At 34.9% G+C, this 25542-nt stretch overlaps 1 protein-coding gene across 7 annotated transcripts in view; it reads right to left on the bottom strand.

Annotated features, from left to right (window-relative positions):
• GPHN (gephyrin) overlaps positions 1-25542 on the bottom strand; it is a 295654-nt gene that overhangs the window by 68192 nt on the left and 201920 nt on the right. For 5 of the 7 annotated variants that reach the window (XM_035326893.1, XM_035326894.1, XM_035326897.1 and 2 more), the window contains 3 exons: positions 9486-9542; positions 7400-7471; positions 1070-1111 (listed from right to left, as the gene is read on the bottom strand). The exons of the other annotated variants lie outside the window; for them this stretch is intronic. In XM_035326893.1, the coding sequence (XP_035182784.1) occupies positions 1070-1111; positions 7400-7471; positions 9486-9542 (171 nt within the window). The remainder of the gene's footprint in view (positions 1-1069; positions 1112-7399; positions 7472-9485; positions 9543-25542) is intronic. 7 annotated transcript variants of the gene reach the window in all.

Below are 25542 nucleotides of genomic sequence, written 5' to 3'. Positions count from 1 at the left end.
AGCTTTAGAGAACAAGTTAGATGCGTATCAGCAAGGCATTGCTTACACATGGTTAACCCTGCTTAGGGACAGAGTAACTGAGTAGGTGAGCTCCTTATGTTTGCGTTTTGCATGATACTCATTAATTGCACATTAACATCAAGTTTATAACTTGTCCAATAGTATGAGATAGGGTAGTATCTTCTTTTTAGGATATCTTGTCAACTTTAAGGGATCCATTTAAAATGCAGAATAAATGAACTCTGTGTTCAGAATTGATTCATTATTATGGAAAATCTCAAGTCCACCTGTTTGATACTCGTCCATTAATCAATTATAAGCTGAAAGCTAAACCCCATAGTGGGTCATGGCACTAATTTGACAATATTTCATAAATTCTGATGTTATCCTCTGACTTTGTGGATTCTACTTTATCTTAATATCTTACTCCTGAAAACAATGTGTGAAAAGCAAGTCATAAATAATTTTTTTTTTTTAATCTTAATTACAATAAAATGTATTTTTCTTTTCAAATCTTGCTAAGCTTGTACTATAGCTTATTACAGAAGACTATAGTGAAGTTGATATGGAATTATTTACAATAAATATGTATTTTGGGCACGCAGTGGACCAAGCCAGAATTTTGGGAAATAATAATGAAATTTATATATCCCTAAGCAATCTATCTTTAGATAAGAAATCAACTATAATGTGATGGCAATTTTTTACAGAGTCCTTCCAGTTTCACTGCATGTTGCTATCTGGACATATGTAAGTCTTTTATTAAACTATTCTCCCTTTTAATGTAACAGATAACTAAAGATTCTTTCATTAAATAATTTATGTTTTTATGCTATGGAGTAGTTGTCTAGTTGGACTATACATTATGGTGGTCCCAGACTGGTACAGTGATTTTAAAACCACGCTGAACATGGTTGCAGGTTGATCATGCAAAGTCTGCCCCCCAAGCTGATTTTTCCCCATTTGTGCACAGTGCAATGCAAAAAAAAAAAAGAAAAAAATAAATAAAACCAAAGAAGTGTGATGGGAGAGCAGGTCGACTGTGTGAGAGAACACGTGCAAAGTATACCTCAGAAACACTATAGGTGGATGAGCACGAAGGGAGCCGAGCCTGGTTGTGCAGTGGGGAAAAGAAAACATTGTTAAAAAAGAAATGGTGGCACAGTAAGGGTCTCAGAAGGTTTTCTGTATAGGTGGTTCCAGCACTGAGATAGTAGCAGGGAGTTCATTAAGTTTCCACGACCAGCTATTTCAGAAACTCCAAATTTATGCCTTTTAAGGTGGAAGCTTCTTAAAAGAAAAAAAAAAGGTATTGCATTTATAAAGTAATTAAAACTAATGATGAATCTGAAGAAAAGTGTCAATCCTCCCTCTATGTAATTGATGACATGACTAGAAAACTATACTTAGGACAATAAGGTATTCTAGAATGAAGCTTTACCAATTTCATTGATTTGACATTAGTTTGATTCTAACTTTGCAAAGGTACAATGTGAAAACACGTTAGAGTCCTTTTTCTTCCCTGTATATCTTTATGTTTTTAGATGCTCAGAACCAGCACTTTGGTAATGTAGCTTTTTCTTCAAACTCAGTGCCTCAAAAAACAGAATAAATTGCAAAGTTAAATGACTAATGGCCAGATATAGTTCAGCAGAAATCTGCAGATTATGTCTCTAATCAATGTTAACAGATGTGATTTCTGAGGGACACTGCCCACTGTCAAAACTTTTCAGCACAGACACGAGTTAATTGGGAAGGCTACAGTTTTACCGATTACTTAGGAAACACTTTGCTTATTTATATGAAATACACATTTTTCCATAGCAGTAAGCCACTCCCAGATCAGACATAACTCAAATATTAAAAAAGGAGTCTCCAATTATTCATCGCATTTGTTTTTCTAACATAAATATGAATATATACATATTTTTTTTTTGGTTGAAAATATTTCCTCTTTTAATTACAAAGAGTAATCTGTTTTTTTTTTCCTTTATACTTGTTATATTAATGATCTGATCACAACTAGCAGTAAACACTAAAAACAGCCTAATAAATGAAATTTAAAAAGACGCTTCCTATAAATGCATTAAAAATCTTTTTTTTTTTCTTTTTTTCTTTTTTTTCTCCTGGGGGTGGAAAACTGAAGTATCTGAATTCCCTGCAAAACTTCCTTAGATTTCAGCAAAACTAGTATCTGTACAGCACTTCAGATACATTTATGGTAAAGAACCCAGCAAGAATTTCCACATATTATTAGCAACTACTTACTGACTTAGGTATTATGAAGGACTGGTCAGAGAAGATGATACTCATAAAAAGTCGCTCATGAACATTCCTCAATCTCAAATTTGTATTTCATAGTTCTTCATTGAAATGTAAAATACCCCTTTCAGGAAGTTTTTATACTTGTCTCAATTACATACTTCTATAGAGCTGTTTTTCCTTCAATGAAAATGTTTAATGCTGTAAGTGAAAATATTTTTGTTCCTTTCTGGTATTCTGTGCATATGTCATTTACTCTAACTAGCTAACATTCCTAATGTAATCTGAATGACTTCACATGTTAAATGTTTATACACACAGTATTTTCTTCATCTGATGACATTTTCTTATGAGAACATGGTGTAGTGAGATGGTTTGCAGAAGAATTAGGTCACAAATAGAAAATTACTTCAGAAAAATAGAGCAGAAAATGCAGTTTTAAGAAATCAAGTATTATTCCTAAACAGTTTATTTTGTTAAAAAAAAAAAAAAAAAAAAAAGAGAACCCCTTTCAACCAAATACAAAGCAAGAAACATTTCTAAAAAGACTGCTCTGAAAGCTTTGCAAGAAAGATAAGGTGTGTTTTTGCTTAAAACAGGGGTTCTGCTATACACCTAAGACTTTTAAATGAGTCTCCAAGCAAGATTCTCATCAATAATGTCCAGCCGTTGTTCCCATGTTTTGTTTTACAAGGGCATGGAAAAAGAAGATCCATTAGCCTCAGTTTTGAGGGTAAGGATACAAAGAATGTGGTAAAAGCAAGAAACATCACAGCAGCAGTTTTTAAAGCATCAGCAACTAAATAAACCAAAATAGAAATGATAAGGAGGTTTAGACTTCTATTGCACAAAATTTGGAAGAATTTGGCTTATCTTGCCTATTCTTCACACTAACTTACAAGAGGTATGGTAGATACTTTTGCACCTCTTTCATTTTCTCTTGGACATCTACGATAAGTGGACTGCTATTACTCTGTGATCTAATTATCTGTATTTTCACTAATATCTAGCCTAAACTTACCATTTAACTTTGGTCTTATTCCAAATTAATAATAATAGTCTTATTATATTTAATCACTTCAAATTATTCCTTATTTTCCTATTTATAGTTTGAGTGATACAGAAGCAAATTATAATATTCCCCTCACTAAGATACCTGTATATTTTATTTCTCCCCATGCTCAAACACCATCCTCCCCATAGTTTTCCCTCAATCTCACTCGCTCCAGTTTCTGTTTTTCTTACTCACGCATGTATAGACACTTAATTTACCCATGTCATTTTTTCATAATGATGAAATTGAAGGTATGCTCAACTAACTGTTTGAGTCTCGAAATGATCTCATTGTCTTCAGGAAAGGATTTACCAGTTCCATACTCTCACATACCACAATTCTTCACATAGTCACTGCTGTTTATTTTCAATGGGATCACACAATGAGACTGTTTAATCTGCTGCATACTTATAATTTCCTGATCATTTCTATGCCATTGCTGTCTCATTAACTTGTCTCCTTTTTTGAGCATCTGCCTGATTTCAGTATTTTGTAAGTGTACTGCTTCTGTTGTTAAAATTAGATGTCAATACTTTTGCAAGCTCCTTCAATGATCCTGCAATCTATCACCTACTCTGCTTCCAATCTGTTGTCATATATGAAGTCTAGTGATTGATCTTTTGTCTCTTTCATCCAGTTTGAGAGAGGGGGCATCTCTCCTTGTTTTGTATATTATCTGACAATCCCTCCATATTATGTTTGATTAAGATAATGTGCTAACATTAGAGCTGCTTGGCTTTTTTTTCCCAACGAACATTCACATTATGGGGGACTGAATTTCTGCTAGTCACAGAAATTCCCCACTGTGAGAATTATTTTACACCAACTGAGCACCTGTACAAAGGCTGCAAGAGCAATCTATCATTTGTCTGAGAGCCACACTACCTTGACTCAGATCTTTAATAATGGAATATTATGACCAGGAACAAAAGCCCCATAAATTTAATCCTTCATCATGATCAAAGAAGGCAGATACTTAAAATAAGATAGAACACTGCATGCAGGACACTAGTTTTTGTGAGACACAACTCTATATGAAAAACGATGTTCCATGTTTCATTAAACATAATCTATGGACAGAATTTGGTCTCTGCTATGAATTCTGAGAGCTTTTTTCTTGGCTAAACCCAGAACCTTTGATTTGAAACTATTCTGGTCAAGGCCCACACAAAAATTGTTTCACATATTAAATGTTGTGCAGAACTTCTGTATTTAGATTTATATATATATATATGATTTATATATATATATGATCTATATATATATATATAGAAAGGATTTCCATAATATATGCAGAATTAAAACTTGCATTTAAAATAAATCTTATACTCCACACAAAACAACAACAACAACAACAACAAAAAACACCTTCAAAATGCAGTCTGAAGCAGTACTGTTCTGTTGACTCTACTCTGAACTTCTCCATGCTTGCTTTCAGTAAGGTATCAATTTTAGGCAGGTATTATGAGTTCTAAAATAGAAACCAGTCAGCTCTTTCACTGTTGATCACCTCAGTAACTAATGCACTTTGCTATTGCTGCATTAATTTGAACATGTACAGGAATGCCAACAATTCCATGTGATAGAAGACTAATTTTTCTGAACAATATTTAAGTTCAACTTCAAAAACAGGCCTCTGGGAGGTTCAAAGGCTAAAGCCGTGGAAAGAATTGGAAAAGCTTCAGGGAAGATGAGTAAGATCTCAAGAAGAGATGGAAAGTAAGACATCAGGTCAGGATAACGTTTTTTGTAAACAGCTATGTATTACTGGGGATATTAATAGTAATTTTTTAGAATCATAAGCACTCAATCCCCCCAAGACTGCTTAACTAACTCAAATTTTTATGCATGTTTTCAGTGCAATATTATTTTAAGTATCTGGCAGGTTTTCTAATCTTTTAATGGAATGTGGGGTATTCTGCAGAATTCCATTTCCTACATACTTCTAATGGCCTTTGAATTTAATGTGGGAAACATGTCTTTGCAATTCATTCTGAAAGAAAGGTTCCACCTTAACAGCATACACAAATGTGCAATAGTATTCTATTTTCACTTATGGTGCTGGCCATCAGATACTATACATTGCTCCTCCCATACCATTCAATACATTTGCTATGTTGTAGGAGAGTTAACAACTTACACCTAAACCCCTTTCCAAAAACAGTATGGAAAACATGAAAAGCATTTTAAAGATGAATTATTAACAGATCCCTCATTATTTTCTTTCCAACTGACAACTGTTTATGAAGGATTCATTCTATTATTTAATCAGGCATTTGTATGTTGTCTTTTAAAATGTTGCCTTATCTAAAACATCCACTATTACAGCTTGAATCACAGTGGCGGTGAAAAGCAACAAATTTAAATATGTTATTATACTTGCAATGTGTCCTGTTTCTTAAGTTTTAAGAAACTTAAAGGGCATATGCAGAATATATGAAATGCTTCTTAGCTCATGATCTGACTTCCTGACACTGTGTAGGGTACAGATACATAATAGATAAAACAGCACAAAGGAACAGAACAGTTTCATGTCCATTAGTTCTCAGAATATCCGCAGTTAACATGGTCACAGCTTTTCATTTGAAACTTTCCCATTTGACATTCTATGGAATAATGTGAACTAAACCACCATTTTTTGTAGTACGACGTCTCAGCATTTTTTTCTGGCTTTATGTTTATTCACTAGTACTAAATCATGAATTTAAGAGTGAGGAGTCTAAAAGGATTTGCTCTGTTTTGATTATCACTAAGAAATTTAGCATGTCACCAAATCTAAAATATCACAGTTTATTCTCCCAAAAATGTAATTTGGGAAGAATTGCCACTGAAAAGATACAGTGTTTTCACTGAATTTATTTTATAGAATGCTGCGATGTATTAGCAGCTCCGTTTCCTTGTATTTGAACTGTGAAAGATCATAAATAAGCTCAGGGACTTGTATTTGACAACGAGTGGAAATCAACTATATGTCAGATACATAGCTGGATATGCAAAGGCATCCAAAAGGGGTAAAAATTACCAAATCATTATCATTATCAAAATTATCTTTCACTACATAACCATGGTGGATTATGCATCAGAATGGCAGTATTGAGAATAATGACAACAGTCAATAGTGTATGGAAGACACAAACAGAACATGAATCTAAAGAACTTACTCTGCGAATCTTCACGGCATGGATGTTCAAAGGGATAAAAGGCTATAACTTTTATATTTACTATGCTCAAAACTGTCCTTTTTTTTTCTAATTTTCATTATACATCAAATTATGTCACTTAAACTATTCTACTGAAGTAATTGCTGAAAGGCTGATCTGAACTTATGAGGTGAGATACTAAACACACAGTACCAGTGCCTGTATTGTTACATTATATTTGACTAGCTTTTAAAAATATTTCTGTGAAAAATGGTTAACTTTACAGTAGTATAATGACTGATAAGCTAGATCCTGATCCTTTTTTCACGTTCAATTTTTTAAATTGAAGAACAAATGCAATGAATACGACATACGCTGCACAATTTTTTGTAAAAGAGTCTGCTAACAAAACAACCAACAAAATTTGCATAGCTTGCATTGAACCAAATACTAACCTATTTTCTGAGATAATGTAGGGACCCAAAAAGATTAAACGCAAAGATGGGGCAACTGCAAACATATATGCTTTTGGTTTACCTTAGATCAGCCATAGGCCATCTAAGGCCATCTATCACAGGCAAAAGATACAGTTCTCCTCTTAACTAAGGATATCTATTTTATTTGTTGCTAAACCTAATATTCAGGAAAATTTTACACATACAACATCAGTTTTGGAAAGGGATTTTTTTATCTGGTGTTAAAGTCGAGCAGTTTGATTAGCATTCATTAAAATGTAGTAGGATGTTCTTTTAAACAAATCCTGTCATTTAGGTCAGGTTTCTCAAACACATTAAAAATGATATCCCAGCTAGAAAAGAAAGAAAACATAAAGGGAAAAAGAGAGAGAAAGGAAAAAGATGGACATGAGAGGACAAACCAATCAGATTTGGTGTTACCAGCCAGCGGAAGTTTTAAAAAAACAGATCACCGAGTGAAATCGTACATTTACTCGGAGAGAGCATCCTTTGACATTGCCTTCTAGGTGATCTCTGAGCTCCTCCAGCTTTCGATGGAGCTACATGTAAACATCAGAAAATGAATTGAAAAAGCAACCTGTTCTTTTGTCATGTTTTTTTTTTTTTTTTTTTTTTCTTTTGTTCCTTGCTTTACTTTTTAAAATAAATCATAGCATAACACATTTCTCACTGCCTCTGGCAAAACATTTCAAGACATTAAAGTGCTTTCAACAACACAGATATACAAGCTCAGGAAACTCAGAAACTGGAAATAAGATATTTTTACTCAATTAGCATAGTTTTTTTATTCAGTACAGGAAAAAAAATGAAAAACATCAAGGGACTGATCATTCTACAGCATCTGAATATCCACTACGTTGTTTGTTTATTTGCTTGTTTATTGTTAAGGCAATGTTCTAGAATGTAATTCCATCACAAAGGGGTGAATGTTCATGTTTGGGAACCTCAGATATGATTTCCCATTCTCTGTATGGATATTTATGTAAGATTTTTTTGTCTAAATGAATATTTTAGATAGTGAGATTAAATCCTGGACAGTCAGACACAGAATAAGAATCCTGAATTAGGTATCAATGGATGTTCATAATACAGTAGGTGAGTCTCAGCCTTTAAGTAAGCTACATCTTATACGTATGCGTTATGCATATAGAATTGCATGCGATGAGCCATTAAAATGCACAGGCCACAGTGATTACATACATAATTTTCAAAAAAAAAAATGAAATAGGAACTGTGGCTGTCTTGTCTTTTCCCCCAAGAACATTCAGTGGTACTGAATGCCTACCACTGAAGCACTGCCTCACTTATATTCAGGGCTCTTCTCATCTACACTGTAACTAAAACCTCTTCCCAAAACACAAGATGAAAAGCTAAAGCCTCACAGACAGTGAGGAATGCTACAGATGCTGCTAGGTATAACTTACATAGCAAATAGTAACTGACTTCTTTTCCTACTCTGAGAGCAATTTAAATGGTGTCATTACTGGAAAGAGGTGCATAATTAATCTTTCCCCTCCCCTTCTTTATGCTCAGTGAAATAACATTTTCACAAAGAGCAGCTGTAGAGCAGCATTAGAAAACAGAGAGGATGGCTTGTCCTGGAACAAAGGCAATACACACACATACAAAAGCAAAACAGAAGATCAAAAACCAAGAAGGCAGGAAAGGCAAGGAGAGTGCAGAAAAAAATGAATTAGTTAGCGCTTCAGAAAGGGCTAAAAAGGAAAGAAAGTGGAAAAAACGTGAAAAATTGGGCGGTTGAAAGAGGCAACTGTTGAGATGGAATCTTAACAGAATGGCCTGGACTGCATGTGACCAGCATCTCGGTATAGATTTTGTCCTGTGTTTTAAACCGTCTATTAGAGTGTAACACTATTCATGGGTGGGTACTGATTTAGGGATCTGCCTGTTAAGTGCTCTAAATATTTGAATATGTCTGTATAAACGAAAAAAGGCAGAAAAGGGAACTAATTATTAGCAAAACAGTGGCTCCATTCTTATTAGTCTCACATGAATCTCTCTCATTTCCTCTTTATTTATATATTTTTTTCTGATTTAAAGGCTATATATGGATGAAATATTCAACTTTCTTGTTATGGTCTTTTGCAGAATTAAAATGCAAGAAGTGTGAGCACTATAAAAGGTAAATCTTTTTTTTTTTTTTTTTTTTAAGATGAGAAGCAGTAGTCTGAAGATGAGTAAGTCACTTCTCTATGTAACAAGCAGTTAAGAGACAACAAATAACATAGATCAGAGAAGTGGTTTAATCATGATCACCAAATTACAGGCACATCAAGAAAGTTGTTACTATCTCGTATTTGTGGTGACATTCAAAGCTTACAAACTGGCAGCCTGCCTTCTGTAGGTTGTTCTATGTGTAGCACAGAAACAAACAAAATGTGACCCAACAGCAATAAGAATACTGAAATAAAAAAGATGGGATGGTGAGAAATGGAAAAGCCCCTTCCCTCCCTCCCCTCACCTCCCCCTTCAAAAGGAAAAGTGTAGGCTATAGAAGAAAACTTGCAAAATAAATGTTAGAAACATATTTACTTTGAGGGATCCAACTCTACTAGCAACTCCTTTGCTTTCATCCGGCCGTCTAATTTGCTACAATGGGGGAAGATGGGTAAAAAAGACAGAAGAATAAAGAAAAAGTGAACTTAAAAAAATTTCCACACAATCAGTTAGCAGTACATGCAAGACATTAATTTGACTCTCTGAGACACCTCTAGAGGACAAAGACACAGACTCTCATTTCTGAAATAAATGATGCTTTATCATGTCATTTTAAACTTGCTTTGTTGACCATTTAATTTTTAATATATTACCAATCTGGCACATATTTTGCATGCTGAATTCACTAATATTTATGAATGAATACATGTTACTTAACTGATTTGGATATGGAGAATAATGAAGTCCTAAAACTCTAACCGAAGAAAAAACCACCCTGTATCTTCTACAAATCATATGATCATAGTATGCTGTAACTGGGAGTATCATGCATAACAAGTATCATCACTGATACCTGGCATTATGCAGTACAGATTCCTGTTGACCCAGGCCTAGAGATTTTAGCCACTGCTATCAAGTTTCCCAGTTAAAAAATATGCTGCCCAACCAGAAAATTTTAATGCCAGACCAACATTAAGTTTTTATTGTAAATATACAACGTGTATTAATCTATCACCAATATCCCCTATCTGATCACTCTTCCTTTAATATGTAAGATTTTTTCCTAGATGATGTAGAGGATGGAAGAAACAAATGAGGTAGATGCTCAAAAGGCCTTCTATTGCTAGAAGCACACAAAATAAAACATTCATTTACATCAAGAGTTCCTTTCAGAATTGCTGAATCCAGTAAATAAACCTTTTTTACCAATAAATTAAACTTGTGTTGTGTCCCTTGAAGTAGAGAGGAAGAAGACAATAAAAATGACTTTTGGGATACAGGGATATCTTTTTGCTTGCTAGTCTTAATCAAGACTGAATTGAAAGCTTCCATTATCTGATGGTTGTTTCAGAGAGTATGTAAAACAAAGTCCCACACAACTGAGGTAAAAATTTCAAACCACACTAACTCTCTTTACTTTAAGAAATCTTGAAGTAACCTAGAAGGTTACTTTCAAGGAACCTAGAGACTGAATGAACTATGGAAATTCAACTATGCTTTATGCTGGCCAGGACATGCCAGCAAAAGCAAAAGTTAGATCGCTACTATTTGTGTTTATCTCACCAATGGACAGCTAGAAAATTCCATACGCAAAACAGTGAACTTGCTTTTTTTAGTTGCACTAGATTCTCGAGAAAGTAACGCCAACTAAGCAATATATTACTGATTTAAATATTCAGTTCTTATAGGATGTGCACTAATAAATTACACTGGAAACATTCATAAAAACTTTCATAAAAGTTGATGCTTTCCTTCCCTAGTTTTACTGCATTAAGATAGTATGTTTTGAACTCTCAAGTGAAACACCCACACTACAGTTTTGATGAGACTCCAAAACAAACTCTAAGCAATTCCAGCACCATGATCGAGAACAAACCGTCATTCTTAAAAAAGATGTCTCCTTTAGAGCACAGATTCATGTCATTAGAGCACTTGTAACCCAGTCGCTACATTTTTTTTTTCATAAAAAACAACCCCTCTCCAAAAATCACCCACTCTCAAGAGGAAAAAGGGAACCTTATTTGAAAAGAAAGTGATAGGAGCTAGAGTAAAGATAGGTGGCCTAATATCCTGTTTGAAATTTTATCAATCCCAGACAAAAAGACGTAAGTAAAACAACAAATCATGCTACTAATTTTCAAATATATATTTTTCAAATAAAATGTTTTCAATTTTGCTTTGAAAACTGAGAACTATACAATAAGAAAAAATAACTATCGTTAATCTTACATAACAACATGGAACCAGGACATTAGGAAAAATGCTACATATCATGGAAATCTGGGGAAAAGTTTCAAGTGGCAGCAATTCACCTGTCCTTCAGGGAAAAAGATTTTTTTTTTCTATTACTTACCGGTGTGGGTAGTGTGGCTGCTCAAGTTGTGCTGAAGATTTAGGACTTAGTCAGAAATGAGATGGGAGACATGACAGGTGCATATAGCTGACATTATTTACTCTTTCTCTCTTCAAAATATATAGAGAAATATGTACACAATCTATAAATTATAAGCAATGAAATTAGAAATGCTTGAAAACATAAATTTAAAGGAAATAAGGTCAATTCTTGTTTTACATTCATAGCACAGTCACTTTGCACGGTAACATGTTTTCTATGGGAACCTTGAAATAGTTCAGCATGCAACTTGGATGCTTCTCATAGGATGCATCAGAATGATACGAATATTGCACAAACTATACTGCGTATGTTCTGAGCGTTAAACAGGGTATTAACAGGAAGGCAAGGGAGAGCAGGAAAAAAGAAAAGACATTTTGTCATGGCAAACACCATGGAAAGGAATGCAGGTGTATCTCTGGTCAACTCCTGTCTGAAGTTCTAGAAGCTGATTGATAAACTAGTATTTCAGAAAATGGCCATGGATTATACACTCCTTATTTTTCAGACACTCAGCTACACACAAGAAGCCATCATAGATTACTATCTGTAGCTACAAAAGATCAGAATGAAAGATTGTGCACTTAAGTGTTCTAAATCAAAAGTACATATACTTCTAACCCCATCAGTAACTTGATCTGAAAACTAGTCCACTGATTTTTCTATTAGCCATTTGTAAAGTGAAAAAAAAATATCCTGCCTTCTAAGCAAAATGCAGGTCCAACAACAAGAGCCTGAACAGGGAAACTGAAAACACATCTTTGAACCTCTGGATTTGTGATTGCTATTTATTATTTTTATACCACAACACAAGCTAAATGAGGAGATAAAGAGGTGAGGCAGGAGTGACACTAAGTAGCTATTGTCAAAATTTTACCTGAAAGAACTAAGGGTTTTGGAACAATATGGAAGAGGAAAACAAGGATATTCCATTTAATGCAGGAAGAAAGGTGTTTGGCATGAAAGAGTCCTGGGAGATTGGCAGGGTATAATACACTGACAGTCAAGACATGCATTATACATGCATCTCTTTCCTATTCACAAAGGAATAACAGTAGGAGTTAAGAGCTAAGAATTAGCTAGAGGCGTCCCTATCCTGATCTCTGAAGAACAAAGTGGGACTATAACAGAATGATGAGAGACAGGAAGCCAATGGAAGAAAATTCAGGAAGCTGGGAAACCAGCACCAAACAGTGAGCAAAGAAGAGTGCTCAAATATGCTCAATGGACTTGCTAGAAGATGAATGAAAATTTAGAGTACCAAACACCAGGCACTTCATGTTTTCCAAGCAGAGGTCTCATATACATTTCATTTTTATTCTTCTATCTTCTAATAGTGCTGACACAAAATTGACTTATCTTTACCCCTGCTTTTACTCTTGTAAAAATAATTTACAAAGCCCAACATTGAACTTACATAGACCAGCTGGTATAGTCATAGGTCATAAAGGACAAACAACCAAAACACTGCCTAATCTGAGATTCTGGCTTTAGCTGGGTATATTTAAAGGAGGAGTTCCACAACAGCAGAATTCTTGGCACTGTCCATCTCAAAGTCCTTCCACTTCCTGGTAATGCATCCTGTTCTTGCTATTTCTGCTTACTGCTTCTGACAAAGAAAGCAGAATTCTGCAGGACGTAGAGATTTCACACATGCGTTTTCATATCCACAGTCACCCAAGCCTGAACTTGTCAGACTTTTTTCCAAAATCCTGGCTAATACATGCACAGTTCATCCTGTCAAAACTTTTTGATATGATCCATTTATTTAACTTCAAAACGGAATAAATGCAACGTTAGCAATGGAAACTCTTTACAGCATTGGTTAAAAAGATGTTAAGTTCTGTATTCAGTGGTTCAGGTATGCAGTGCTGGAACCAAGTTAATCAAAATCAAGTGATTATATCACATGGCATCCAAACCTAGTTCAGTTTATTTGTTGGAAAAACATAAAAGCTATTATCCCACTTGACCACTACCTCAGATATCAGTAACAAATGGTAAGTAAAGAAAACTATTAGCATTACTTGTAGAATATTATCATACTTGATTATTTCAATGGGTTTACAAATAAACATTTCTGCATTTGTCATATGTGTTATCCCACATATTCCAACAGCAGTGCCAAAAAATGTTTTTTTGTTTCTTAGCCAAAAAAAAATCCCCATTAGTTTGCAGCAATAACTCCTTGTCATTGCACCTAACTTAAGGTTCCCTTGAGCTCCTTACCTCGTTGCCTTAGGGACTGGGAAGTTAAATAGCGTGAATATCCTCTCCTGAACCCTAACTCATAAAGTGTAATTGCATCATATTTGTCAATGTGACTACACATATTGTTCGTACATATTTATGAAGTTGTTCCTTTTTAAAACAGATTTTTGGCTGTGAAGCAGTGATTTTAAGATGCTTGTATATGCTATGAGAAAATAAGACTTCCTTTGTTCTTCCAGTTTTACCTGCCATTAATTCCTTCCAGTTATTGTTTGATCTTAGAACACCGGGCATCAGGGTAAGATGGGGATGATCAGTTTTGGAAATCTAAAGCAATATATACTGTGCATACAATGCTCCTGCTGACACTGCTGGACCACTTCCTTCATCAGGTTTTCAAAATATACTCCAAATCTCTGTTTTTTTTTTTTGTTTTTTTTTTTTTCTCCCCCAAAGGGCTGTTCAAGTGAGAAAGGTAGAACATGGAAAAATAACAACGTGGTGAACCATTCTCCAGTCAAAGGTTGCTTTAAGAGAAGTTGCATGATTCAGTGAAAAAGTAGGTGGATATATAAAAACAACATTAAAAAGATCTGAAAGATGAATGCATTGAGAAGACAAACATAAAAAACTTACAGAAGATAAATTAATTATGAATCAAAATATATTGAAGCAGCCCTCACATAAAATAGGCTCTGGAAGAACATAATATATTAGGAACAGGGATACTTCAGAGCCATCACCATTTTTTTATCAGAAGCCTGGATATTCCTCGAGTTGATACAGTGCATTCAGCTAGAGAAGAAGGTGGTCCAGTTGATGAAGAGAAACCGTAAAAGCTATACTATGAATACTATTACATTATTCTTTTTCAGAAAAATGTTATTGAAATCTCTCACACAGTTCATATTAACAGAAACGTATCTCAGAAATATAATCCAACTGACAACAATTTCACATCAGTTGGCTAGGAACAAAAAAATGTGATGTACTGCCCAGATCACTGAAGGGAAGTGAATCCGAAGGAGATTAAATCTTATGAAGATGGAGGATGCTTGTTCTGACCCCTAGCAGTGTTCACTGAAGTTCATAGTATGGAACTGACTGGAGATAAAGTGACACCCAGAAACAAGGAATAAGCTGTCCATATTCAGTAGCTGGCGAGAAGTAATTTTAATAAGTGATATAATTACATAATGCTTGTCAACCAATCTGACGTGTGGGATGGTGACTGCCAACATCCAAATATTATATCCTAAAATACTGATACAAGCAGTATTTTCTACTATCTTTGCTTCCCTGATCAAGAGCAGAAAATACTGATACAGATATCTGAACTCCAGTTACAATTTTCTTCTCTGATAAGAAAAATGCTGTACATCAGGTGAGTAGTTTTGAATGGTAACAAAGAGATTCATATATTTTTAATATTGCAGCAAGGCACATCCTTTTATGTTAAAAAACACATCATATAGATCTTTTACACTCACACATGAAAAAGATTTTAACTTCTGCAGTTTTAGGCAAACAGCAATTAGCTGAGGCTTCCTAAATAAACGGGGAGTATTTTCACACAAAGGGAATAAATACTAACTTAATGCAGATATACATTCTCACCCAGTAAATATTCACTTCTAAATATTCACTTCTATGCATTATACTGCAGAATGAGATAAATGTTTTATTAGGGTTGCTGCATTTCTTGGGTATGGTAAACCTACAAAAACATAATGTAGACGAATGCTAATGGATGCCAACCAAACATCATTATCATACTGTCACACATTTACTTCACACTGCCTGCTATTACACTATTTATTCCATGTGCAGATACGGGAATAAACATGCTGCAGGTGGACAAATCAGTGGTACAACGTAATGCAATCTCACAGCTTTGCAGTTCAGTACATGAATATCACCACCAGATCAATGCTCTGTTAACTCACATAACAGCAAAGATAACGTAACCACATCCTTACATGGGAGACTTTGTGATAGACTGGTTATTTTATACCAACATGTGGCAGCCTATTTCTTTACAAATATTTATTGACTTCTGTGAAATGTAATGGTCAGAAATCAATGCTAAAAGTTGGTAGGTAAAATGTGCAGCCAGGGCAAAACAGATTGCAACAAATACAAGCATTACACATTATGCCACTATTCCCACTGAGTTAATATCCTAACACTCATTTACACTGGACCTTGAGGCATATAAGAGTTAGATCCTTACTTTCACTACACAGTTAACAAAATACACAGACTTTATGCTGCTGATGTCACGAAGATATTATAAATGATAAGTAACAGAACGGAATGGCTATGCTTGGGAGAGGCACGCATGGCCCAGGTGGGATAGTACGGAAATCACACATAAGGCTCATGCTGATTTCAGAAAATGCTGGAGATCCGAAGGCCTAGTTAGCCTGCAGAGAGCTGCTTGCTATTGAGGCTACACTGTTCATCCAAGCAAACTGATTCAAAACAAGTTAAAATACTTTATGCTTCACTCTATTACAGAGGGGACTCATATACGTAGACAAGTATTACAGTAGGGTTTCCAAATCCAGCTTGTCCCAATTGCACAGCTCTCCTGTCACATGGCAAAAATTCCCCAACCCTTTCTATCCACTGAAGGTTACTTTTCTCCTGAGTATTCCTGACCACATCCCTTTCTTGTCTCATAGAGCTACCTCCTGCCTCCAGGCCACTTCCCTACTTCTCCAAACCACTCTAAGCCTTGCAGCCTCATCTCTCAAGAGCCACAAATACTCCCCTGCTCTACACCAGACCTCTACCACTCAACCCTCACATCAGATTTCTCTTCAGTTCAATACTTTCAATCCTTTCATTTTAGCCCCACCTTTGAGCTTGCTTTTATTGGCTTCTGGCATGTATTGTTCCCCCCAGTACCTGCAGCATCTTTTATTCTCTGGCTTTCCCCACAAATGAAAACTGAATTTACACCTCGTTCTCCTGGTACAGCTTTTGGAAGAACAAACACATTGCATACATCAGAAATCTGTATGGGCAAGCAGGGAAGAAGTTCGTGTTTAAAAAAAAAAGAAACAAAACATGGCAAATCCTACATGGTGAAGTTCTGAAGTTCTTACAAAATGACAACTGAGTTCGGAATGTGCAGCTCTTTTGCCTTGTTGCTCTAAGTTGAACTGAAATTCTAAAAGCTGCATTTTATATAGGGATGTTCATATTTCAACAGAGGACAGTGTCCTTTAAACATTTTAGACAATAAGCTAGCGTCTATTCAAGATACCTTGGTGGCCACGGTGAAAGCTGTCACATCAATGAAGTCACTCACAAGTGACCCGATGGGGGGACAGGTAGAATATTAGGCAAACCAGCTAAGAAATTTGCTCTCTTTGACCATTTTACAGCAAAATTAAGGGACAGATATTTGCATTAGAGTGTCACAAGGGAAGATCCCACCTGTATGAAAATAGATGGGCCAGTGGGACTTTAAAAAGAAGAGTAAAACTCTTTGAAGTCAAGTGCCTTTAAGGTTTGTTTTCAAATATCAGTATTATCCTGTACTTCATCCTTTTTGCTAGGAAGGGCTAAGTTTAGAAAACCTGTGTAAAGCTTCTTGTCACATATATTTCCTCACATCTACACCTCCTGAAGAGCTGAACTGTAAAAGAGAAGTGGATGGGTTTATAAGGACACTGGGAAGGGGTGCACCTCTTAAAGCTACAGGAAATACATAGTTTAAGAAGTCAGATGATACCTTGAAAAGCTGAAGTGGGAAGATCCTGGATTCAATTCACTTTGCAGAAGCATAAAAGAACACGACCATAAGTGGCTAGTGGCTGAGGTCAATCTCTGTTCACACTGATGGTACTGAATGAAAACATTGTCCAGGAAGTCTCCCTGTGAACTTCCAAAGCAAACAAATATTGCAGAGAAGTGCTGTGCCAATGCCTAGGGTTCCTTGCACAAAGGTACTCCTCACATTTTGAAAAAACTTTAAAGGAAAAAAGGAAAAAAGCAGGCTTAACAAAGAAACTGCAATGGATGGTGCAAATTTAAAAGAGAGATTGCCAATAGCTGTTGGCTTGAAATCTTGCCAAATTTGTTACTGTTTGTTATCAGATGCCCTTCATAAATCTAAATCTACTCTAAGGCATTCAATAGGAAGCCCAATTTCCAATGTAGTCATTGAAGAGAAATATGTCCCAAATGAAGGTGCTTTGAATTCTCACCTTACGGATCCCTAATTTGTCACAGACTTTTGTCGTAAATACCTTCCTACAGTTACCACTATTGCAAGTTTAAATAAAAAGCTCTTAACTGAAATATATGCAGGTTTCAGTAAATCTAAGTATCAATAAATGCCTACAGAAATTATTGTCAGAGAATATGCAATGCTACCGAGAAAGTTATCAGGAATAGATAAATAACCCCTTTATTTCCTTTCAAACTAGCAAATATATTATTGAAGCCTAATCAAATAAATAAAATTCTATTCCATGTTTCATAAATGCTCCTTCTGAAAAGGTAATGCATATTTTGTCTTTTAAAATTAAACTAAACTGGTGAACAAAACAGAATCATAGAATGGCTCGGGTTGGAAGGGACCTTAAAGATGATCTAACTCCAACCCCCAATACAAACAATTCATTTCAGATGTTAAGGATAAATTTTGAGTGTAATAAATATGGGGATTCATTAGAATCACTGCCATTAATATTAATCATCTGAACACATTCTAACACCTCACGTTGAGGTTTCTGTGAATGGAATAATACCTTCATGGTCATACAATTTTGAGCTCACATTTTAACATATAATCAGAGATTTATGCTGCTACAGTCTATTGATTTTACAGATGCATAAATTGAGAAAAAAAGTAAATACTATTTTCTTACACTGTCTTCCAGAAACAAAAATAGATTACAGATGTTCAAAATGGGACAATTCCCTGGAGCACTACAATTCCTTCTTCCTTTTCCTGTTGTATATACAAAATTAAACCATGGAGAACAACCTATGATCAATATCCTACTAAACAAAAAGTGGCACAACTAAACTAAATAGAATTTTCTCACATGCAGGCAATACATTTGGCACATGCTGGATTCCGTAATACAGAGCTGTATGAGCACTGACCTATGCCTTAGATTAATTACAAAATAAAAGGCTTATAGTCTACACTGTAAGAAAACAAATAATTAGAGGGGTAAGCATAAAAATAAGTTGAATTTAACAGCATAAACCATATTAATAAATTTAGACTGGCCGTTTACGAGAAGGCTGGGCAAAAGATTATGGCAACTGCTCTTTCAATTTTAAAAAATCGTTACCTCTTCCATCATCTTTGTTGTTTCATTCCCTAGTACTATTTGTTGATGCTTAAGGATTGTTAAAATTTAACAGGAGAACTTAACATACATTGAATGGAATGGACTAGGTATGTTTGGAGTTATAATAATGCTTTCTAACCTTTCTGGATAAATTTCTGGATCAAGGGGCTATTGCCTACTTACCTCATCTCATTGCTTCATGACTGTTGTTCATTTGAGACACTCTAGTTGCACTTAGAACAGATAGAGTGGTACCACACGGAATGAGCAAGAAAAAAGCAGCATTGACACAGCACACATCTTCCTCTGGTACAGTACCTAGGATCAGCCATGGCAAATGACTATGTATACACACATATGCAGAGATTAAAATATAAAATCAGTTTGAGGAAAAATACTTGCTAAAAATAGCTACAATTCAAAAACTTTGGTAATCAGTATGATGTAAGAATTTACTAAATGAATGAAAGTTCTCAAATTCTGATAGCAATCACTCAGGCCAAGTCCTAAAATACAATGTCTTTTCTGTCTTGGAAGGACAAATAGATGAATTACTATATTCACTTGGCAGATTGCTGTACTGACCTATAATTGCACGTATAACATGACTCCAAGAACTGGCTTTTTGTAAAAGAGAAAGCCTATATCCTTTGGCAAAAGGATACCTGAAACAAGACCTCAATTTAAAAGACTTATTACCAAAAAAAAAAAAATATCAAAATTGAGATAAGGTTCAAGTCTCCCATGTCTTGTATAAGTATCTTGCATACTCTGCACAAAACCATGAGATGCTGGCACTCACATTCTAAATGAAACAGTCTGTATGAGCCTTGGATTCAGGCTCAATCTGTGTTTTAGATAACAGCTAACTTTTTGGATAGTTGTGTTTATCACATCAGACTTTGCTGCTTTGTACAGCAATGAAATTGCCTAATTGCTTGACTACATGAACACAGATTAGATCTCAAATGAGAAGTACTTTCAACAGGGATGCAATAAATCCCAAGTGAACAGGTCCTCAATTCAAGTAAGAATGGTCTTGAAAAATGTATTTTCTGTATCAACAGAGAACGTTTTTATCTGCCTAGGGAGAGATAAATGACTACTTTTCATTAGCCATTTGCAAAAGTACCATTCTGTCTAAAGATATGTTGACAGACAGCCAAAATAAATTACTGAAATACTTTGACTCCGTTTCCTTTTGGGGAGAAAATCAAAAAGCCATTGCCAAGAAGGCTACAAGGTCTAGACAGAAAGCCTGGCAGAAATAAAAATAAAAGAAACTATCTTGTCTAGGGAAGAAACTGCTAAATACAGAATGGACTTAACGGAATTTAAAATAAGGAGTAAGAGATTCCTTAGAAATAAAAACAATCAAAAAAGGGGAGGTAGATATATTATCATTCGAGGTTGAGAAGAGATCAAAGGTAATTCAGGTAATGCAAAATAATACCTTTCCTGAATATTGATTTGAGATGATAATACATGTAACTGGAAAAAAGGCATAGTATCAATGGGAATTAGTCTAAAGTATTAGTGTAAAGCTGTATTAATTTTGACAAGGCTACTGCTTTTATAAGCAGTAGGATAGGAACATATAGAAGAAAGAACGCAATTGCTGGGTCCACACGGAAATCGTTAATCTTTTTTACGAGGATGAAAATGAAAGAGTTTGATTTAGTTCATTTATAACAATGAAATCTGAAAGTTCCTATGCGTACCCTTCATAAGCCTATCTGGGGAATCAACACATGGTTGAGAAAAGACTGGCCTTATTTAAGCTAAAGGCCAGCAGTGACACAAAAGCAAGTGAGTGTAGACTGACCCATGAGATAGTTAGGTTCTAAAACAAGCTTGGAGACAGCAGTGGAGACAGGAAACCTGTTTTTAATTTGCCAATTTTATGTGGTATTACATATTACAATCTTAAATATTACATACTATCTGAAATTGGAGCTAGATTCATTGAACCAGGAGGTTCCATTTACTTTTAACACTTCTATTTCCAAAAAAACCTTTTCATATGTGAAACTGAACCTCAGAGATTGCTAGCATGCTTGCTAAAGAACCTACAACTCGTAGGCAATTTTGTGCTTCCAACATCCATGGCAAACGCAATGTCTGTGCTTCAGATTCCTATGTCTCTCCCACATCTTGCATCAGCTAGATGCTACCTACTTCTGTGATGGAACCAGTGAACTTTTACTGGTGATGATACGTTAACCACAGCAACATGCATGCTTTGAAATAGCTTTCCTAGTCTAAATTTCAGTTTTGGTTCTGGCAAACACATACCTGCTGCTGCTGCTGCTAGAGCACTATCACTTTTGCAGCACTTTGGGTTGCATGTGCAGATGAAATGGACTATTCTTATACTGCATAGTTGTGAAAGTGTGAATTGACTTCAGGACCCTTGTGTGCAAGTAGCTTGCTTCAGTAAATCCAACAAATTTTTTTTTTTATAAGACTACTCCTTGAATAGCTAACAGATAATTAAGATTAGTAGAAAAAAAAAGGGGGGGGGGGACAAGAGGAAACATATGGGTGTGGAAACATCAGAAAGCACAGCAGAAGAGATACAGAAAAAACACGTGCTGATGACACACAGATTAGTAGTTCATTTAGTTAACAGCACTTCATGCAAATTCTGGCAATACCCAAACAGGTAAACAAGACAGCCTAAACCAAGTAACAGACTGAAACAAAGTGATAAGCCACTGAGAGATGATATTGGCAGGACAAAAAACAGGTTTAGATGCAGAGAACACAGGGCAGGGAGTAATTCCCGTGTATTCCAAAGTTGGAACTGGATGGAGTGAGAAATATGCTTTTAACTGTCAACTCCTAAATGGTGTAACAGGCAGATCCAACGCTGACTTAATGGATAGATACCACCCTAAGAAGAAACCTAGAGAAGTAGTGGAGGACTTGATAGCTAGGTGCCACACATCCTACCAGTCAATTCAAGGAATTCTGACCAGACTATGTGGGTACTTATATATATATGGGTGTCCCAATACTGGACAGAGTACTTGAATACACGGATGTTTGTACTTTGCAGTATGTAGATAGGAAAGTGCAACTAAAAACAATTCTGTTTTAAAACTTCACCAACCTCCCCAGTAATATCTGGCATTGAACTTTGCTACGCTTTTGCTAAATGATTTATGATAGAAAAGAATGAAAACACAAGAAAAGGACTGTTGGTCTATCCTTACAACAATGGTTTTGAAATTTCTGATCCTTTGATCAAAAAACCTCCATAGTGGTAAGTGTTGTGGATTATTTACTATGGGAATAGTCAGTGAAGGAACAGAAGCAAGCCTGCCTATACGCGAGTTGATGATTACAGTCAGGTTAGTGCATAAATGGCTGAAATCACAGAAATTAGCAGGGACTAAGATACTGAAAAAGCAGTGGAAAATGAAATCTTACGAGCAGAACATGTGGCTATATGAAAATTCAGCATACTGATAGTTTTGAAACCATATTCCACGAAGAAACAAAAATAAATCACTTGTCACAGGTAATAACTAATTGCTCCAAGAGGCCAATAATGCTCTAAGAGACCGGCTCCAGAAAAACAACAAAATGGTCACCAGGCACAGAAAGGTCTCAACAAGCATTGGTGACTAGACAAGACCTAGATATATTAAAATGGAGATAGCAAATATTTCTGTAGAGGTGTGGATAAGGAAATTAAGAGAGAAGGATGCACATATTTTCCTTTTCTTAAAGTAGTGCCAAACTGAATTTATCAGAATTTGAAAAAAAATACCAACCAACAACACTTGGCACTTGAAGAAAGCAAAGTAATGAGCAAAAACTCTTGCTCCCAATGATAACTGAAAAACATTTCAAGGAGGAGCTGACAAGTTGATGCAGTGTAAGTACATAGTTCAGAACTCATACGATGCATGAGTAAGCTAGGATGTCTGTACTGGAATACTGTTCTCTTCTGGATGGATTCACATGCAGAATAGTTGAAAAATAATTATTTTCAGGAATAGACTCTAAAGTGTATTTCTGACATGCTTCAAGGTTTCACTAGACTCAAAAAAACAAGGTATTCTGCACCTTGGTAAAATGCCATTGGTTCCTAAGAAAGACAAATGTAGGAAATACTTTGCACATTAGAGCATCTTCATATGACTCTGTAACAGACCTGAAAGCTGATTTCCATGAATTCAACAATTGTTCAGGATGTACTAGATTGGTGTAGAAAACCAATTCCCAGCTATGCTAACAGCTCTTCTAGACAAGGAAGGGAAATGGATTTTGGTGCTTCTGTATGATTTAATACAGGTTCTGTATACAGTTGAATACACTACTACTTGAAAAATAAATGTTCAAGAAAAAAAACACCACTAAGCCTAAGTCAAAAAAGTACCTCTACTGAAATTCAATGTTCAGCTTAAATTTGATGACATACATCTTTATTCTGCCTATCCAGAGAGTTGTTGATGGGTTTATTTTGATATTAACAAACAAAAAACTCACCCCCATATATTTTTCAACTTTTCTACAAAGTGAATCTTATATTTTTTAAGAAGGATGTTAGTAGACTTTGCTTTTATTATTTATGATATATATATATATTTTTTTTTATTTTTTTTTTTTTGTTGTTATCCCAAGCACACCAAGCTGCTTCTTTCTTAGTTACAATGTCTCACACTTGAAGCTGTGGCATTTTGCATTTTTATTGAACAACAATCAGGTTTCCTAAACAAAATATAAAATAAAAATAAGACTTTTTAGCATTCAATCATCCATATTCTTTGTTAGGACAACATACTTTAAAAAATGAGGAAAAAAATGTAATTTCTATATGGCAATTGCCTCTTAATCAGTAGTGGATTTGAAAAACACTGATAGGATACACTGGAGAATACATTAGATAGACATGTGTTAGTAAGCAGGATTCCTCATCTTAATCGACCCTGGCTACTTTCTACTCCAGTATACATTCTTCCAGTATTACTTTTCACTAAATAATATATATATATATATTTTTTTGGTAAGCCTGGAATACGTGCTGAGAAAAAAAAAAAGGGAAATAATCAAGGAAACATTGGAATTTTAAGCAGGATCAAATATCTAATTAAGCTTGTGTGTCTACAAACAGTCAGCTGTTTTACAAGAAAAAGCAAGAACCCTTTGCAGTGGTCAGAGTGTGATTTCATCTACCTAGATCATCCTAACAATTTAAAAAATCCTTTGCACTTTTCTGCCTTGACCATATCACAGCAAGATAACTATGCCAAAGCACTTGTTACTAAATTCATCAAGTTGCTAGGCAGAAAGCACGATAGCATATGTGAATTTCAAATTCATGACTAAAAAAGAAAAAATAAAACTTTTCTTGGAAATTTAGTGTATGTGAACAAATGTTAAAATATATTCACAAACTTTCCATATTGTTTTCAATCTGATGATCGTTTTAAGAAGAAATAGTATGCATTATGATAACAAATATAAAATTTATCACATCCAATTTACACAAAATATCTACCCTATGGATAAAACTACATCTTGCCAAATCATGACCAGAACATTGTCTCATCAAATAAGGATTTGTGGTAAGCAACCTGACCTTTCTTCTATTGAAAAAGCAGTAACTGATAAAAAAGCATCTTTTCAACTCTATCTGTTCTCTATCCGATTACTTCACATAATAGTTGTATATTAAAATTCATGACACTAGACTGAAAACATAAACCATAATTATATTTACTTTTAGGTTTTAGATCATTTGACTGTATGGAAAACTTGAACCAATATCTAGGTTCAATATTAAAGCTATGTTTCATGATGGAAGGTGTTCAAAGCATCATTTTTCTGTGGAAGAAAGTATGAGAGATGATTGAGATTTTTATTTTATTTTTTTCCTCACAGAAATAATGTTTACCTGTCTTTTTTTAATGGTATTTGTCCTGATTTTTTTCATTTCAGATTTTTTTTTTTCAACTGAAAAATTTATATAGACAAAAATTACAAATATATGATACTTTTTACACGATTAGGTCTATAGGTGAATGTAAACGTAAGAATGATGAAATAACCATTCTTATTAGAAGAAAGCTACAAGAAAGTGATCAATAATCAGAATTAAATGTCACACAGAAGGTGTGTTTGGAGTGGTCAATAGATGAGGTGACCGTTCTGCTAGCATCTAGAAAACTTTGAAAAGCAGTCTTGCTTCCTTGTTACAGTTCTCAGACAGAGCTTAGAGACTCATGTAGGAATTAAAAGCTCTCTCTCATTACTATAAATATGTAAGTATGTATGTCAATACCACTAAGTGTATTAAGTTTACACTCAGTATAACTAATAAATAATAGCTAGGACAGATAACCAGCAACTAAACTAAAGAAAAATGATGTTTTTTCTTAAGCAGAATATAATGCGTCAGGAATGAAGTAGCAAGATAGTACAAAAGGAAAGGAAAGGAAAGGAAAGGAAAGGAAAGGAAAGGAAAGGAAAGGAAAGGAAAGGAAAGGACAGTAAG

The sequence above is a fragment of the Oxyura jamaicensis genome, chromosome 5, assembly GCF_011077185.1.
Source record: "Oxyura jamaicensis isolate SHBP4307 breed ruddy duck chromosome 5, BPBGC_Ojam_1.0, whole genome shotgun sequence".
NCBI lineage: Eukaryota > Metazoa > Chordata > Aves > Anseriformes > Anatidae > Oxyura > Oxyura jamaicensis.
This window is presented reverse-complemented; position numbering and strand designations above follow the sequence as displayed.